This window comes from Apus apus, chromosome 4, assembly GCF_020740795.1.
Source record: "Apus apus isolate bApuApu2 chromosome 4, bApuApu2.pri.cur, whole genome shotgun sequence".
Taxonomy (NCBI): Eukaryota; Metazoa; Chordata; class Aves; order Apodiformes; family Apodidae; genus Apus; species Apus apus.
The window spans coordinates 34,440,016-34,455,838 of record NC_067285.1 but is presented as its reverse complement, the minus strand read 5'-3'; the positions used below and the strand labels follow the sequence as shown (position 1 = coordinate 34,455,838).

The 15,823-nt window shown below is 58.3% G+C and overlaps 1 protein-coding gene across 1 annotated transcript in view; it reads left to right on the top strand.

Moving 5' to 3' along the window:
• ADAMTS14 (ADAM metallopeptidase with thrombospondin type 1 motif 14) overlaps window positions 1-15,129 on the top strand; it is a 34,272-nt gene extending 19,143 nt beyond the window's left edge. The window contains exons 7-22 of the mRNA XM_051618249.1: window positions 588-693; window positions 887-1,030; window positions 2,613-2,745; window positions 2,872-2,985; window positions 4,382-4,530; window positions 4,720-4,895; window positions 5,943-6,076; window positions 6,264-6,387; window positions 6,519-6,599; window positions 7,210-7,373; window positions 8,051-8,216; window positions 9,971-10,103; window positions 10,969-11,176; window positions 12,521-12,647; window positions 13,935-14,039; window positions 14,681-15,129. Of these exons, the coding sequence (XP_051474209.1) occupies window positions 588-693; window positions 887-1,030; window positions 2,613-2,745; window positions 2,872-2,985; window positions 4,382-4,530; window positions 4,720-4,895; window positions 5,943-6,076; window positions 6,264-6,387; window positions 6,519-6,599; window positions 7,210-7,373; window positions 8,051-8,216; window positions 9,971-10,103; window positions 10,969-11,176; window positions 12,521-12,647; window positions 13,935-14,039; window positions 14,681-14,994 (2,378 nt within the window). The 3' untranslated portion in view covers window positions 14,995-15,129. The remainder of the gene's footprint in view (window positions 1-587; window positions 694-886; window positions 1,031-2,612; window positions 2,746-2,871; window positions 2,986-4,381; window positions 4,531-4,719; window positions 4,896-5,942; window positions 6,077-6,263; window positions 6,388-6,518; window positions 6,600-7,209; window positions 7,374-8,050; window positions 8,217-9,970; window positions 10,104-10,968; window positions 11,177-12,520; window positions 12,648-13,934; window positions 14,040-14,680) is intronic.
• The last annotated feature ends 694 nt before the right edge of the window (window positions 15,130-15,823 follow it).

The following is a 15,823-nucleotide window of genomic DNA, read 5'->3' as shown; positions in this document are numbered from 1 at the left end:
ATGATTAGATAGATAGATAGATAGATAGATAGATAGATAGATAGATAGATAGATAGATAGATAGATAGATAGATAGATAGATAGATAGGAAAATTGGGAAGTCAATTCTAGAAGGTGCCAAGGAATTAATTGGGTTGATAACAATGATTGAGAAAAAGAGGGGGAAGAAGTGGGGGTGGAGAAGAGGGGTGGCTGAACAGGATGGGGAAGGCTTCTGCCCCACTGCACTTGATCGAGGGCCCAGGGCTGGGGGGCTGCATGGCCAGAGCCCCCCCAGAGCCTGTGGGGTGGGAGGCTGGAGTTGTGGCAGGGGTCTGGGGGACACCTTCTCCCTCTTCCTCTCTCTCTTCCTTGCTTGGATTTTTATTTTCCTAAGAAAGGAGAATGTGGGGGAGGCCATTCTGAGGGGTTGGGGGGGGCTCCTCCTCTTCATCACCATCCTCTTGGTTTCCTCCTCTTGCTGCACCCAAGCCAGGCTGCAGGGTTGGGGTTGGGGGGTTATTTTCTGGATTTTTCCCTTCCCCCCCCCCCCCCCCCCATCTCTCTCAAAGGTTCTTTCTCCTTCCCTCCCAACTCTCTGGCCCCAGGCTACGCGCCGGTGACCGGGATGTGCCACCCGCTGCGCAGCTGCACCCTCAACCATGAAGATGGTTTCTCCTCTGCCTTCGTCGTCGCCCACGAGACTGGCCACGTGTGAGTGTCCCCCCCCCCAAAAAAAAAAAACAACAAACCTTGGGCTTTTCCCCTTTTCCCCTTCCCATGAGGTGGGGCACCAGCAACGTGGTGGTTCCCCTTGACCCTTATCAAAAGACGGGACTTTCCCTTCCTTGGTGTCGATCCATCCCCTCCCTGGAGAACCTGCTTTCACACCAGCTTCTCCCAACAGGCTGGGCATGGAGCACGATGGCCAGGGCAACCGTTGTGCTGATGAGACCAGCATGGGGAGCATCATGGCCCCCCTGGTCCAGGCTGCCTTCCACCGCTACCACTGGTCCCGCTGCAGCAAGCAGGAGCTCAACCGCTACATCCAGTAAGTCCCTCCTCACCTGGGAGGGAGGGGGTGTTCTCCTCTTTGGAAGGCAACCTGCTCTAAAATGGGAGGTTGTCCCAGCTCACCTGGGCAGCTAGATGATCTGGAAGGTCCCTTCCAACCCAAATTGCTCGTTTTGGCCAGAACAACGAAACCCAAAGTCCTTGGAAGGTGATTTTTTTTCCCTTTTTCGTGTCACAGCTGGATTCCTTGCCCGGGTCTGGGCTGGTTTGGGGCTGCAGAGACAAATTAGGAGCCTGATCAAAGCTGGAGATGTCAACAGAGCAATCGTTTGTTGAAGGTCTTTGCTGGTGAAGCCCAGATCTAGATCTTCCATGTTCTTGCCACCTGCTTTTGGGCAGCCTGGGTGGTTTAGCCTTTGGGCCAGGAAGCGGTGGGTGCTGCATGAAAAAGAAAGTGTAGGAGCAGGGCAGTGGGTTTCTGGGCCTCAGGGCCAAGGAGAGTAGCAGGAAAGCTGCTTGGAGCTGGTGGCTTTGGCTGTGTTGGACATAGGGGAGGCTTCTAGCAGCTTCTCACAGAAGCCACACCTGTAACCCCCCCCCCTGCTACCAACACCTGGCCACACAAACCCCATAGAATCATAACACACTTTGGGTTGGAAGGGACATAGAGAGGTCATCAAGTCCCACCTCCCTGTAGTGAGCAGGGGACATCTTCAGCTAGATCAGGTTGCTCCAACCAACCTGCCCACGAGTGTTTCCAGGGATGGGGCATCAACCACCACTCCGGGCAGCCTGTGCCAGTGTTTCACCACCCTCAGTGTAAAAAAAAAAAAAAGTGTGGTTAGTTTTTGCTGGAAAACATGTTTTCCAGCAGTGCGAAGTTGGCATCAGTGCCAGGAGAATTCAGATTTCATGGAGTCATGGAATGGTTTGGTTTTAGAAGGGACCTTAAAGACCATCTAGTTCCAACCCCCCTGCATGGGCAGGGACACCTCCCACCAGCCCAGGCTGCTCCAAGCCCCATCCAACCTGCCCTTCAACACTGCCAGGGATGGGGCAGCCACAGCTTCCCTGGGCAGCCTGGGCCAGGGTCTCCCCACCCTCACAGGGAAGAATTTCTTCCTAATATCTCATCTAGGATGAGGGGCAATGGATTCAAACTCCAGCCCAGGAAGTGCCACCTCAATATAAGGAAGAACTCCTTTCCTGGGAGGGTGACAGAGCCCTGGGACAGGCTGTCCAGAGAGGCTGTGGAGTCTCCTTCTCTGGAGACTTTCCAGACCTGTCTGGATGAATTTCTGAGTGACCTGCCTTCGTTTTTTTGGTCCTGCTCTGGCAGGGGGGGTTGGACTCCATCATCTTGGGAGGTCCCTTCCAACCCCTGACATTCTGTGGTTCTGTGATTTCAATATCCCCTCGTCCCATCCCTCCCTGCCCTTGTCCCAAGCCCCTCCCCAGCTTTCCTGGAGCCCCTTCAGGCACTGGAAGCTGCTCTAAGCTCTCCCCGGAGCCTTCTCTTCTCCGGGCTGAACTGTTTTCTTGAAATCTGGCCCGAGGGCTGGAGGGTGAGGATCCTCCACATCTGCCTCTGCTTTCTCCCCACCCCTGTGTCTCTGCAGCTCCTATGACTGCCTGCTGGACGACCCCTTTGAGCACCAGTGGCCCACCCTCCCCAAGCTGCCAGGCATTAACTACTCCATGGACGAGCAGTGCCGCTTCGACTTCGGCGTGGGCTACAAAACCTGCACGGCCGTGAGTCCGGAGCTGAGACTGGTGGCCCTCCCACCCCAGCAGGGTGGACCCCTAGGGGGCCAGGTGCCACCACCCCCTCAGGTCGTCCCCACTGCTGTCCCAGCCCGGCTCCTCTCTGCTCCCCAGTTCCGCACCTTCGACCCCTGCAAGCAGCTGTGGTGCAGCCACCCGGACAACCCCTACTTCTGCAAGACCAAGAAGGGACCACCCCTGGATGGGACTGAGTGCTCTCCAGGCAAGGTGAGGGGCTGGTCCTGCCTGTCCCCTCCTTTTTTTTTTTTTTTTTTGGGGGGGGACACCCACGAGGGCAGCAGGTGCCTGGTTTTTACCTGGCATTACTCCTCTGCTGAAGACACTAAACTGGGAGGAGTGGCTGACACACCAGAGGGCTGTGCTGCCATTCAGTGAGACCTGGACAGGCTGGAGAGTTGGGTGAGGTTCTTGATGAAGAACTTGATGAAATCCAACAAGGGCAAGTGCAGAGTCTTGCATCTGGGGAAGAACAACCCCATGGGCCAGGACAGGTTGCGGGTTGAGCTGCTGGAGAGCAGGGTAGGAGAAAGGGACCTGGGGGTCCTGCTGGACAGGAGGGTGACCATGACCAGCAATGTGCCCTTGTGGCCAAGAAGGCCAATGGATCCTGGGGTGGGCTAGAAAGGGGGTGGTTAGTAGGTCAAGGGAGGTTCTCCTGCCCCTCTGTTCTGCCTTGGGGAGGCCACATCTGGAGTGTTGTGTCCAGTTCTGGGCCCCTCAGTTCCAGAAGGACAGGGAACTGCTGGAAAGAGTCCAGGGCAGAGCCACAGAGATGCTGAAGGGAGTGGAACATCTCCCTGATGAGGAGAGGCTGAGGGAGCTGGGTCTCTTGAGCTGGGAGAAGAGGAGGCTGAGGGGCGACCTCATCAGTGTTTACAAATATGTTCAGGGGGAGTGTCAGGAGGACAGAGCCAGGCTTTGTTCAGTGATGTCCAGGGACAGGACAAGGGGCAGTGGGTGCAAACTGGAGCAGAGGAGGTTCCATGTGAATATCAGGAAGAACTTCTTTCCTGTGAGGGTGACAGAGCCCTGGGCCAGGCTGCCCAGAGAGGCTGTGGAGTCTCCTTCTCTGGAGACATTCAAACCCCCCTGGACACGTTCCTGTGTGATGTGCTCTGGGTGCCCCTGCTCTGGCAGGGGGGTTGGGCTGGGTGGTCTTTCCAGGTCCCTTCCAACCCCTAGGATTCTGCGAACTGGACCCTCTGGGTCAGCTGGTTACAAAAGGTTTAGATGGAGAGAGCAGGAGTCTGGAAAACAAGACCTGCCAGGTCACTCTCACAGGAAAGAAGTTCTTCCTGATATTCACGTGGAACCTCCTCTGCTCCAGTTTGCACCCACTGCCCCTTGTCCTGTCCTTGGACATCCCTGAACAAAGCCTGGCTCTGTCCTCCTGACACTCACCCTGAACATATTTGTAAACACTGATGAGGTCGCCCCTCAGCCTCCTCTTCTCCCAGCTCAAGAGACCCAGCTCCCTCAGCCTTTCCTCATCAGGGAGATGTTCCACTCCCTTCATCACCCTGGTGCCTCTAAAAGCATGAAGAGCACCTTCCTCTGGTGCTTTGCCAATGGAGCTCCTCCACCTTCTCCTCCTCCCTTCCAGTGGTGCTTTAAGGGTCACTGCATCTGGAAGACGTCGGAGCAGCCGTACAGCCAGGATGGTGGCTGGAGCTCCTGGTCCAAGTTTGGCTCGTGCTCCAGGACCTGCGGGGGAGGCGTTCGCTGGCGCAGCCGGAGCTGTGACAACCCTCCGTACGTCTGGGGCCACCTCCCTGCCCTCAGCCAGGTCACCCTGCAGGTGGCCAAAGAGCAACCAAGTTCTCCTTCTCTCTTGGGAAGGGACGAGGACATCTGCTCCTGCGTTCGGGCGCCGGCCCGTGTCCTGTTTGAGCAGCATCCCACCCCTCAACCTTCTCCTCTCCCACCCTTTCTCTTTGCCAGGCCAGCCTACAGTGGGCACCACTGCCCAGGAGCCACCTATGAGTACCAAGTGTGCAACTCTGAGGAGTGCCCAGGGCCCTACCAGGACTTCCGTGCCCAGCAGTGCTCCAAGCGCAACTCCTACTACACCCACCAGAACAGCAAGCACTCCTGGCTGCCCTATGAGCATCACGATGGTGAGCCACCCAGGGTCCTGGTCAAGGAGCTGCAGGTCTCCTCTCCCAGAGGAGGCCAGGCTGGTGGCCACGGGTGTGGGGTGGAGATGGTGCCAGCTGCGCAGACCTTGGGGCGTGGGAGGCTCCTGAGCTGGGAACTGGGCTTGAAAGAAGGCCAGCATCAGCCTGGGCTTGCAAATCAATCTCTTGTGCTTGCCTTCAGGTGTGGTGTAGAGGAATCTCAGAGGTCCCTCTGGTTCCTGCTGTCTTGAAGTGCAGCAGAGGCGGGCTGAGAAGATCAGCCCAGGTTGAAACCCCCTCCTGTGAGAGGAGAGCCCCTCGTAACGGTAGCCGGAGATGAGTTTGCTCTCTGGGTGCTTTGGCAGGCAGAGGTTTTCCTTGGAGATGGTGGGGATGATGGAGCTGCCCTCTTGCTGGGTGGGAGCCAGGTCCACCTGCCTGGCTTGGTGTTCCTCCAGCATGGGGCCAAGTGTCTGGCATGGCCGTGTCATGTAGTGTGTCCCTCCCAGTTGCCTTCTCTTTGGCTCTTTCAAGTCTGCTTGGGTGAAAGCACAGGCTCTTCAGCAGCAAAATAATCGTAGAATCATATAGGTTGGCAAAGACCTCTAAGGTCATCAAGTCCAACCCAACACCACCATGCCCACCAGACCATCTCCCGAGGTGCCACAGCTCCATGTTTCCTGAACACCTCCAGGGATGGTGACTCCACCGCTGCCCCGGGCAGCCCGTTCCAGTGCTTGACCACTCTTTCAGTGAGGAAATTGTTCCTAACATCCCATCTAAACCTCCCCTGGAGCAACTTGAAGCCATTCCCTCTTGTTCTATCACCAGTTCCTCGGGAGAAGAGACCAACCCCCACCTCCCTACAATCTCCCTTTGGGGAGCTGTAGAGAGAGCAAGGAGGCCCATCATAACAGCTTTGGGTGCGAGCTGGGGTGGCTTTCTCTCTTCAGCCCCCCTGAGGTCTTTCCACAACACCCCCTGGGGTTTTTGCTTTGGGTTTTTTGTTGTTTTTTGACCCCTCTCTGCTGTTTCCTGCTCCTGCAGATGCTCAGAAGTGTGAGCTGATCTGCCGGTCGGAGGGGACAGGGGACGTGGTCTTCATGAACCAGGTGGTCCACGATGGGACCCGCTGCAGCTACCGAGACCCCTACAGCATCTGTGTCCGGGGCGAGTGCGTGGTGAGGAGCTGTCACCCCTCTGTCCCCACCCTCTGCCCACCCAGGAGACACCTGCATCCCCTCGGGCTGCTCCCCCGCTTCGGGGACACATGTTCTAGCCCACCCCGTGTGGGTGGTGGGGATGGCAAGGTCATGGGGGGGGGGGTGGTAACCCCCCTGCTTGTCTTCTCTCCCCCGCGGGTGCCAGCACGTTGGTTGTGACAAGGAGGTCGGGTCCCTGAAGCAGGATGACAAGTGTGGGGTCTGTGGGGGGGACAACTCCCACTGCCGGACAGTGAAGGGCACGTTGGCCAAGACCCCCAAGCAGCCAGGTGAGCTGGAGGGGTCGGGAGTCTGGGTTTGGGCAGGGTCAGCTGGATTCACACCTGGGTGTGTGGCCAAGTGGAGTGAACCTGCTCCTTCTCTTCCTTCCATCCTTCCCTCCCTCCCTCCCGTTCAGCAGGTGTTCTGAAGATGTTTGAGATCCCAGCTGGGGCAAGGCACCTTCAGATAGAAGAGGTGGAGCCAGCATCCCACAGCATCGGTGAGGGAGCTGCTGTTCACCTCTCCCTTCTCCACTGCCTCTTCCTCAGCCCTGTTCTGACAACTTGTGGAGTCACCTTTGGGTGGGAAGGGACCTTTTAAAGGTCATCTCGTCGAACCTAGTCCTAGTCCTTGGACTAGATGATCTCTGGAGGTCCCTTCCAACTCTTTAGCAATTCTGTGATTCTCTGCACCTCTCTGTAGTGAGCAGGGACATCTTCGACTAGATCAGGTTGCTCAGAGCCCTGTCCAACCTGACCTGGAATGACTCCAGGAATGGGGCTTCTGCTGCCTCTCTGGGCCACCTGTGCCACTCTCTCACCACCTTCACTGTAGAGAATTTCTTCCTAACATCTAGTCTAAATCTCCCCTCTTTTAGTTTCCAACCATCACTTCTTGTCCTATCACTTCAGACCCTGCTAAAAAGTCTTTCCCCATCTTTCTTCTAAGCCCCCTTGAAGTATTGAAAGGCCATGAGAAGGTCTCCCTGGAGGCTTCTCCAGGCTGAACAACCCCAGCTCCCACCCAGAGGTGTCTTACTTGTGCCATTCCCATCCTTCGAGGGCAGTGACCAGAGGAAATGATGTTGAAACGCCTCCTTTCTCCTCCAGCTGTTAAGAACCAAGCCACGGGTGACTTCATCCTGAAGGCCAAGGGCAAAGAAGCCAAAAGCCAAGTGTTCATTGAGATGGGCTTGGAGTGGGAATACACCATTGAGCGTGGCAAGGAGAGCCTGAAAACCAGTGGTCCTCTGCACGAGGCCATCAGCGTTCTGGTAAGCCTGGCTGATGCCTCCTCAGGGGCTGGTGGGTCCCACCATCACCCAGAGTTGACCTGGGATGGGATGGAGGAGGTGATGGAAGGGCTTTGGTAGAGAAAGGGTGTTAGGGCATGGCATGAAACCCAGGGAAACGAGGTAGCCAGGTGGAAGGGACAATGAGCTGTGTGCCAGAAGGACAGAAGGACACAGACCTTGGGTGCTGGCCTCTGAGTCCAGCTGTGTTTTGCTCCTTGCAGCAGTTGTTTGTGACTCCACCTCTTGTTTGGCCTACACTGGTGTGGTGGGAATTAGGGACTGGGTTCCCCAGGCACCAGGGAAGGGCAGTGTCTTCACTTCTGTCCATCCCTGTGGCCAGTGCTGGCGTTAGGTGCACACTGTGGTCCTGCAGCTCAGAGGAGAGGCCAGGGGCATGCCATCTGAGGTGGGATGCTTGGATAGGGTCTTTTCTCCACAAGTGGAGAGGTACATTCCTGAAGGGAATGTGTTCAGAGCCCACCTGATGATTTTGGAGGTAGTCATGGGGTTTGTTCCTCCTACCCTTGTGTCTCCTGTACCGTGTGGTCAGTGTTCCCTTCTGGTTTTCTTTGATGGTCTCTTCTTCCCTTCCCTCTCCCAGGGCTTCACTCCTTCCTCTCCTTCCCCCTCTCCAGTTGTCCTCTTCCTGCCTGCAGGTCATCCCTCGGGAGGAGGAGGTGAGGAGCAGCCTGATGTACCGGTACATCATCCACGAAGATCTGCTGCCCATGATTGGGAACAACAATGTCCTGCTCGAGGAGATGGATTCCTATGAGTGGGCCCTCAAGAGCTGGTCTCAGTGCTCCAAGGCCTGTGGTGGAGGTAGCTTTCCCTTCATAGAAGGCTTGGGAGGGTGCTTGGATGCTTGGGAGGATGCTTGGATGTGCCTGAGCCCCTTGGGACATCTCTGGTTTGGAAAGGTGGAGATGCTGTTTGAGATGGTTCCTCCCCAGGATCATACATCATGAGGCTTTAGAGCTGGAGCTGGTGCTTTGTGGTGCCCTGGCTTTCTTCTCCACACCCACACCCCTGTTCTCTGCTGTTTCTGCCATCAGGGGATTGACCACATGAGAATATGGGTGTTGCAGACCATGGCTGCAGAGCAGTTTTAGGTGACATTGTTGGGTCAAGGGTGCACACCTTGCTCTGTCCACCCAGCTCCCTTCTGGGAGTTTTGAGCCCATGGGGTGTTCTTAGCCCAGTTGGAGCCAAGCAGTAGTGATCTGGCAGGTGGTTGCTCCTCAAGCTGGCCTTGGAGATAGGTGTGGACACACTGGGAGGTGCTGTGTTGGAGAGCAGGTAGCACGGGTGAGCTCCTGGTGGAGCCACTGGTGGGTTTGTCCCTCTGGGAGGAAGCACGTGTGCCCTCATGCTGGTGTCAAGGGTTTGCTGAAGAAAGCCTTGGCCCTCAGTATGGCTGGTGGGGGGGTGACTTCATAGCTGGCCCTGCTCTGAGCCAGTGCTGGACCTGCAACCTCCAGAGGTCACCCAACCTACCAGTGATGGAGAAGACCTCACGCTTCTACCTTGTGTTGGCCAGAAGTGGGAGTTGCAGGGCTGGAAAACCAACCCTTGCTGGCTCCCTGGACCATCATCTGGTCTGCTCCCAGGCAAGGACACCTTGTTTTGACAGGTCACGCTGGTGCTTTGGCTGGGCCTGGGATCTGCTGCTTTTCCTTCTCCTGTCTGGAGAAAAAAAAAGCCAAGAGAAATCTGGTGACCAAGAAAGCCACCAGCATCCTGGCTTATATCAGCACTGGTGGTGGCCAGCAGGACCAGAGGAGGGATTGTCCCTCTGTGCTGGGCACTGGGGAGGGGACACCTGGAATTCTGGGGTCAGTTTTGGGCTCTTCATGAGAAGGACACGGAGCATGTCCAGAGAAGGACAACAGAGCTGGGGAAGGGGCTGGAGCTCAAGTCTGATGGGGAGTGGGTGAGGGAGCTGGGGGTGTCCAGCCTGGAGAAGAAGAGGCTGAGGGGAGACCACCTGGCTCTGCAACTGCCTGAGAGGAGGTTGAACCAAGGGGGGACAGGCTCTTCTCCTGAGTAACAAGTGATGGAACAAGAGGAAATGGCCTCAGGTTTCCCAGGGGAGGTTTAGGTTGGATCTTGGGAACAATGTCTTTCCTGAAAAGGTTGTCAGGGCCTGGCCCAGGCTGCCCAGGGCAGTGGTGGAGTCACCACCCCTGGAGGGATTTCCAGACCCTGGAGATGTGGTGCTGAGGTATGTGGTGGCCTTGGCAGGGCTGGGTTAATGGTTGGACTCGATGATCTTACAGGTCACAGAATCACCCTGGTTGGAAAAGACCTTCCAGATCATCAAAACCACGGGTCTTTTCCAGCCAGAGATGATCCCATGATTCCATCCTTCACCCCTCTTGCTGCATGCACCCCATGGCAGCCAGGCTGACCCCAGGAGCCTGGGGGTGTCCAGCACCCACCTGAGCATCCTCAGGAATGAAGGACCTGCTTGGTCCCCTCCGGCCGGTGATGCCCGAGGGCAGGTGAACCCGGTGGGGCTTGCAGGAGAAGGACTGAGTGAGACCACCTCACCCATTGCCACCCCCCCTTCCCAGGCATCCAGTACACCAAGTACGGCTGCCGGCGCAGGAGCGACAGCCGGATGGTGCAGAGGAGCTTCTGTGACACCACCAAGAAGCCCAAGCCCATCCGCCGGCGCTGCAACCTCCAGGAGTGCTCCCAGCCCAGGTGGGTCCTCTGGGGCTGGATCCCTGGGCTGAGGCTCTGCAGAGGGACCTGGACAGGCTGGATCCATGGGTTGGGGCTGTGCAGAGGGATCTGGAGAGGCTGGATCCATGGGTTGGGGCTGTGCAGAGGGACCTGGAGAGGCTGGATCCATGGGTTGGGGCTGTGCAGGGGGACCTGGAGAGGCTGGATCCATGGGCTGAGGCTGTGCAGAGGGACCTGGAGAGGCTGGATCCATGGGTTGGGGCTGTGCAGAGGGATCTGGAGAGGCTGGATCCATGGGTTGGGGCTGTGCAGAGGGACCTGGAGAGGCTGGATCCATGGGTTGGGGCTCTGCAGAGGGATCAGGACAGGCTGGATCCATGGGCTGAGGCTCTGCAGAGGGACCTGGAGAGGCTGGATCCATGGGTTGGGGCTGTGCAGAGGGATCAGGACAGGCTGGATCCATGGATTGGGGCTGTGCAGAGGGACCTGGACAGGCTGGATCCATGGGTTGGGGCTGTGCAGAGGGACCTGGAGAGGCTGGATCCATGGGTTGGGGCTCTGCAGAGGGATCAGGACAGGCTGGATCCATGGGTTGGGGCTCTGCAGAGGGACCTGGACAGGCTGGATCCATGGGTTGGGGCTCTGCAGAGGGACCTGGACAGGCTGGATCCATGGGTTGGGGCTGTGCAGAGGGATCAGGACAGGCTGGATCCATGGGTTGGGGCTGTGCAGAGGGACCTGGACAGGCTGGATCCATGGGTTGGGGCTCTGCAGAAGGACCTGGGCACCCATCTGCTCCCATCCCCTCCCCAGGATGTGGGGTGTGGGAGGGTCTCCACGGTGCTCCTGATCTCCTCTAACGCCTGTTTCCATCCCACCCCAGCTGGGTGGCTGAGGAGTGGGGTGCCTGCAGCAGGTCCTGCGGCAAGCTGGGGGTGCAGAGCCGTGGGGTGCAGTGCCTGCAGCACCTGAAGGACGGTACCAACCGCACCCTGCACCCCAAATCCTGCCCCGGGCCCCGGCCCGACACCCGCCGGCCCTGCGGCCGCCTGCCCTGCCCTGCCCAGTGGAGAACGGGTGCCTGGTCTGAGGTGAGCTGGGGAGGGGGCTTGGAGACCTCCCAGGGGGGTAGGAGGGACCCAGGGGTGGAGATTTGGGGGTGGGTAAGGGGTGGGGTGGGGCAGTTGGGGTCTGGTCACAAGCGGGGTTCCCCAGGGCTCAGGGTTGGGGTGGGTTGTCTTGGCATGTCTTGCTCAATGGTCTGGGTGAGGGGGATGGAGAGCAGCCCTGGTCAGCTTGGAGGTGGCACCGAGGTGGGAGGGAGTGAGGGTCTGCATGAGGGTGGGGAGGCTCTGCAGAGGGACCTGGAGAGGCTGGATCCATGGGTTGGGGCTGTGCAGAGGGACCTGGAGAGGCTGGATCCATGGGTTGGGGCTGTGCAGAGGGATCTGGACAGGCTGGATCCATGGGTTGGGGCTCTGCAGAGGGATCAGGACAGGCTGGATCCATGGGTTGGGGCTGTGCAGAGGGATCTGGAGAGGCTGGATCCATGGGTTGGGGCTCTGCAGAGGGATCAGGACAGGCTGGATCCATGGGTTGGGGCTGTGCAGAGGGACCTGGAGAGGCTGGATCCATGGGTTGGGGCTGTGCAGAGGGATCTGGACAGGCTGGATCCATGGGTTGGGGCTCTGCAGAGGGATCAGGACAGGCTGGATCCATGGGTTGGGGCTGTGCAGAGGGATCTGGAGAGGCTGGATCCATGGGTTGGGGCTGTGCAGAGGGATCTGGAGAGGCTGGATCCATGGGTTGGGGCTGTGCAGAGGGATCTGGACAGGCTGGATCCATGGGTTGGGGCTGTGCAGAGGGACCTGGAGAGGCTGGATCCATGGGAGCTGGGGATGTTCAGCCTGGAGAAGAAGAGGCTGAGGGGACACCTTCTTGTTCTCTGCACCTCCCTGAAGGAGGCTGAAGCAAGGGGGAGGTTGGTCTCTTCTGCCAAGGACCAAGTGGTAGAACAAGAGGAAAGGGCCTCAAGTTGTACCAGAGGAGGTTTAGATGGGATCTTGGGAACAATTCCTTCCTGGCAAGGGCTGTCAGGCCCTGGCCCAGGCTGCCCAGGGCAGGGGGGGTGTCCCCATCCTTGGAGGGGTTTCCAAGCCCTGTAGATGTGGTGCTGAGGGACATGGGGCAGTGGTGGCCTTGGCAGGGCTGGCTTCATGCTTGGACTCAAATGATCTGAAAGGTCTTTCCCAACCATCACTCCATGATGTTTTTCCTCGAGTTTCCTTCAGAAACTCCAGACCAGAGAGGGAATCTCATCCTGCTGGAGGGCATGGGGGGTTTGGCGCTCAGAAACCAGTATCGTCCCGAGCGTGTGCTGGCTCCCTTGCCCCAGACTGGTGTCTGTCTGTCTGTCTGTCTGTCTGTCTGCCCAGTGCTCGGCCAGCTGTGGGGAAGGTGTCCAGCAGAGGCAGGTGGTCTGCAAGGGCAGCGAGAGCGGCGGGCGCTGCGAGGGCGAGAAGCCCGAGGCCGTGAGGGGCTGCCACCTGGTCACCTGCCCAGGTGAGAGCAGGAGGAGGGAGGAGGGGGTGAGGTGGGCACCCAAGAGAGCAGGGAGGCCATCCGGAGGGACCTCGACAAGGCTGGAGAGGAGGGCCAGTGCCGACCTCATGAAGTTCAACCAGGCGGAGTGCAGGGTCCTGCACCTGGGTTGGTGCAACCCCCAGGCTGGGGGGGGAGAATGGATTGTCAGCAGCCCTGAGGAGAAGGACATGAGAAGCTGGACGTGAGCCACCGGTGTGTCCTTGAGCCCAGAGAGCAACTGCATCCTGGGCTGCATCACAAGGAGTGTGGCCAGCAGGGCCAGGGAGGGGATGCTGCCCCTCTGCTCTGGTCAGACCCCACCTGGAGTGTTGTGTCCAGCTCTGGTGCCCTCAGCACAAGATATAGACCTGTTGGAGAGGGTCCAGAGAAGGGCCACCAAGATGATCCAAGGGCTGGTGCAGCTCTGCTCTGGAGCCAGGCTGGGAGAGCTGGGGTGTTCAGCCTGGAGAAGAGAAGGCTCCAGGGAGACCTTAGAGCACCTTCCAGTGCCTGAAGGGGCTCCAGGAAAGCTGGGGAGGGGCTTTTCATCAGAGAAGATGGTGGTAGGACAAGGGGTGATGGTTTTAAACTGAGAGGGGAGATTGAGGTGAGATATTCGGAAGAAATTCTTCACTCTCAGGGTGGTGAGGAACTGGGATGGGTTGCCCAGGGAGGCTGTTGATGCCCCATCCCTGGAGGTTTTTCAGGGCAGGTTGGACGAGGATTTGTTCAACCTGGTCTAGTGGTTCCCTGCTCATGGCAGGGGGGTTGGAGCTGGATGGTCTTCGAGGTCCCTTCCAACCTTAATGATTCTACGAGGTGGTGGTGGTGGTATCACTCAGGGTTGGGGTCCCACCAGAGGGCACCACCTCAGCTTCAGGGGGGGATGCCCCGAAGCGGGTGGGACGGGAAGGTCGTCGCTGGCGCTGCAGGCGGAGAAAGGGTTCGAGGACCCCCAAAGTGTTGCCCTTCTCTGACACTTGCTGGAGGTGGTTTGGGGGTTTTCTGGCAGTTTGGGGATGCGATGAGCTGAGGGTACAGTGCTGAGGGGGGCACCCTGGCCATCTCCAAACCCACCTCGGGGGTGTTTTGGGTGGCTCAAGCGCTGGGTCATCCAGGCACTCCCTGTTCTGAAGGTGATCCCTTCAAGCAGGAAAACTCCAACCCCCCCCCCCAAAAACAAAACAAACAAACACCCCACCCCACCCTCCTGAGGTATTTTGAGTGCACCCAAGCCCCCATGACATCCTGGTGCTCCCTCCACAGAGAAGCTCCCTGGCATCACCACCGCCACGGGTGACCACGGCACACCCGAGGGGCGGCGGGTGCCCCAGGATGGACCCAAAAACCCTGTCAGCAAGATCTCCTCCAGTAAGTCTCCCTGCTGGGCTAAGGGCAGGGGACACTCCCAAGGGCTCCTGCAGCTCCTGGTGGGAGCTGGGGGTGGGTCAGAGTGGGGCTGCAGACCCAGCAGGGCTTCTGGGGAGCTTTACCCTCTGCTGCTGCATCCCTGCTGGCTCTGCCTGCACAGCCTGCTCCTTGGTTGCCATCTCGTGGAGATCTTGCAGTCCTTGCCTGGGCACCTCACTGCATTCCCAGATGTTGATGCCCTTGCCTTTGCCCCTGGGCCTTTTTTTCCACCCCCCCCCACCTCCTGAGAGAGGAGAGCAGATGGCTTCTGGCTTTCCCCCCTCATTCCAAGCCAAGGGTTGCTTAGACCTCTTCGTAGCTGGAACAAGACCCATCAGGATCAGCTTTTGAGATGCTGGGTTGGAGCATCCCTTCCTCTTGGTTTCTCCTCCAGTTCCTAGAAACCTCCAGGGCTTTGGCTTCACTTCCCAGCTCCATTCCCACCCACGTGTAGCCAAAAATCCTTGCCCTGAGGTGGAGAGAAAGAGCAGCACCCTGGGAGGGGACCACCCTCATGTTCCTTTTGGGACCCCTGGGAAGAGGGTTGCAAGGGGTGGGAGCCTGATGGACCTTTGCCTGATTCTTGCTCTGTCCCTCTCCAGGAGAGCCTTGCCTTGGGGACAAGTCCATCTTCTGCCAGATGGAGGTCCTGGCCCGTTACTGCTCCATCCCTGGCTACAACAAGCTCTGCTGTGAATCCTGTGGCAGGAAAACCTCCCCCAGTGCTGCTCCCAGCTCCTCTCCATCACTCCCCTCACATCCCACTGGCCCTGCCCGGGGAGGGACACCCCCTGGAGACCCCACAGCAGCTTCTCCAGCTGAGCCAACCCCCAAGGGAGGGCTTCCAGAGGGTGGAACTTCCCCAGAGGAGCTACCAGCCCCCAGTGAGGTGGGCAGGGTGGTGGCAGCCAGGTAACCCCCTGGGGGGACCCCCTCCCGCCGAGACCTCTCCCCCCCTTTCCCTCTCCTCCTTCCCCTCTTTTTTCCTCTTCCCACTTTCAGCAGTGGTTTTCAGATGATGGTGCTGGCCAGGTTTGGAAATGACCTGGCTCCCCCAGAAGTTCCTGGGGAAAACCACTTGGTTTGCTTTTATTTAACCCCACCCCCCCAAAAAAAAAAAACCACCAACAAACCCCACAAACCTCTCCCACCCTCCCTCCCAACCCTGGTGTGGTTGTTTTGGCCACCACCCCAGAAAGAAAAGAGGTGAAAAGGAGCCCTCCCCCCCCAAAAAAAAAGCAGCAGCTTGGTTGTGGGGAACCCTGCAGTGGGGCTGCTGCCTTCCTAGGTGCTAAAAAGATTGATGGGAGGGGAGAGAGGTCAAGGGGGTGGGGGGTTCATGTCGCTTTCCCCCCCCCCCCCCCCTTCCCTCCCTGCCCCAAGCAGCAAGACAAGATGTACTGGAGAGGAGGAAGGTCCTGGCTCTGTGGTTGCAGCCCTGGAGGTTGGGGTTAGGACTGGGAGGATGTTGGGGAGCCCCAGGGCAAGGAGAGGTGGCAGAGATGGAGGGAGAAGGTTGGGAAGGGTGGGAAATGGGTAAAAAAATGCTGCTCTGGGTGGTCCCCATTTGGGTTGGAGGGTTTTGGGAAGCGTGTCTTGGGGTGGGGGGGGGGATGGATGGAGCAGGAAAACCAGGGAGCAGCTGGTGTCTTGGATTGCAGGGTCAGCAGGGGCTGGGCCAGGCAGCTCTCAGGTGGGCAAAGAGAAGGTCAGAGCCCCCAAAATGATGGGTTTTTAAAAAAAAA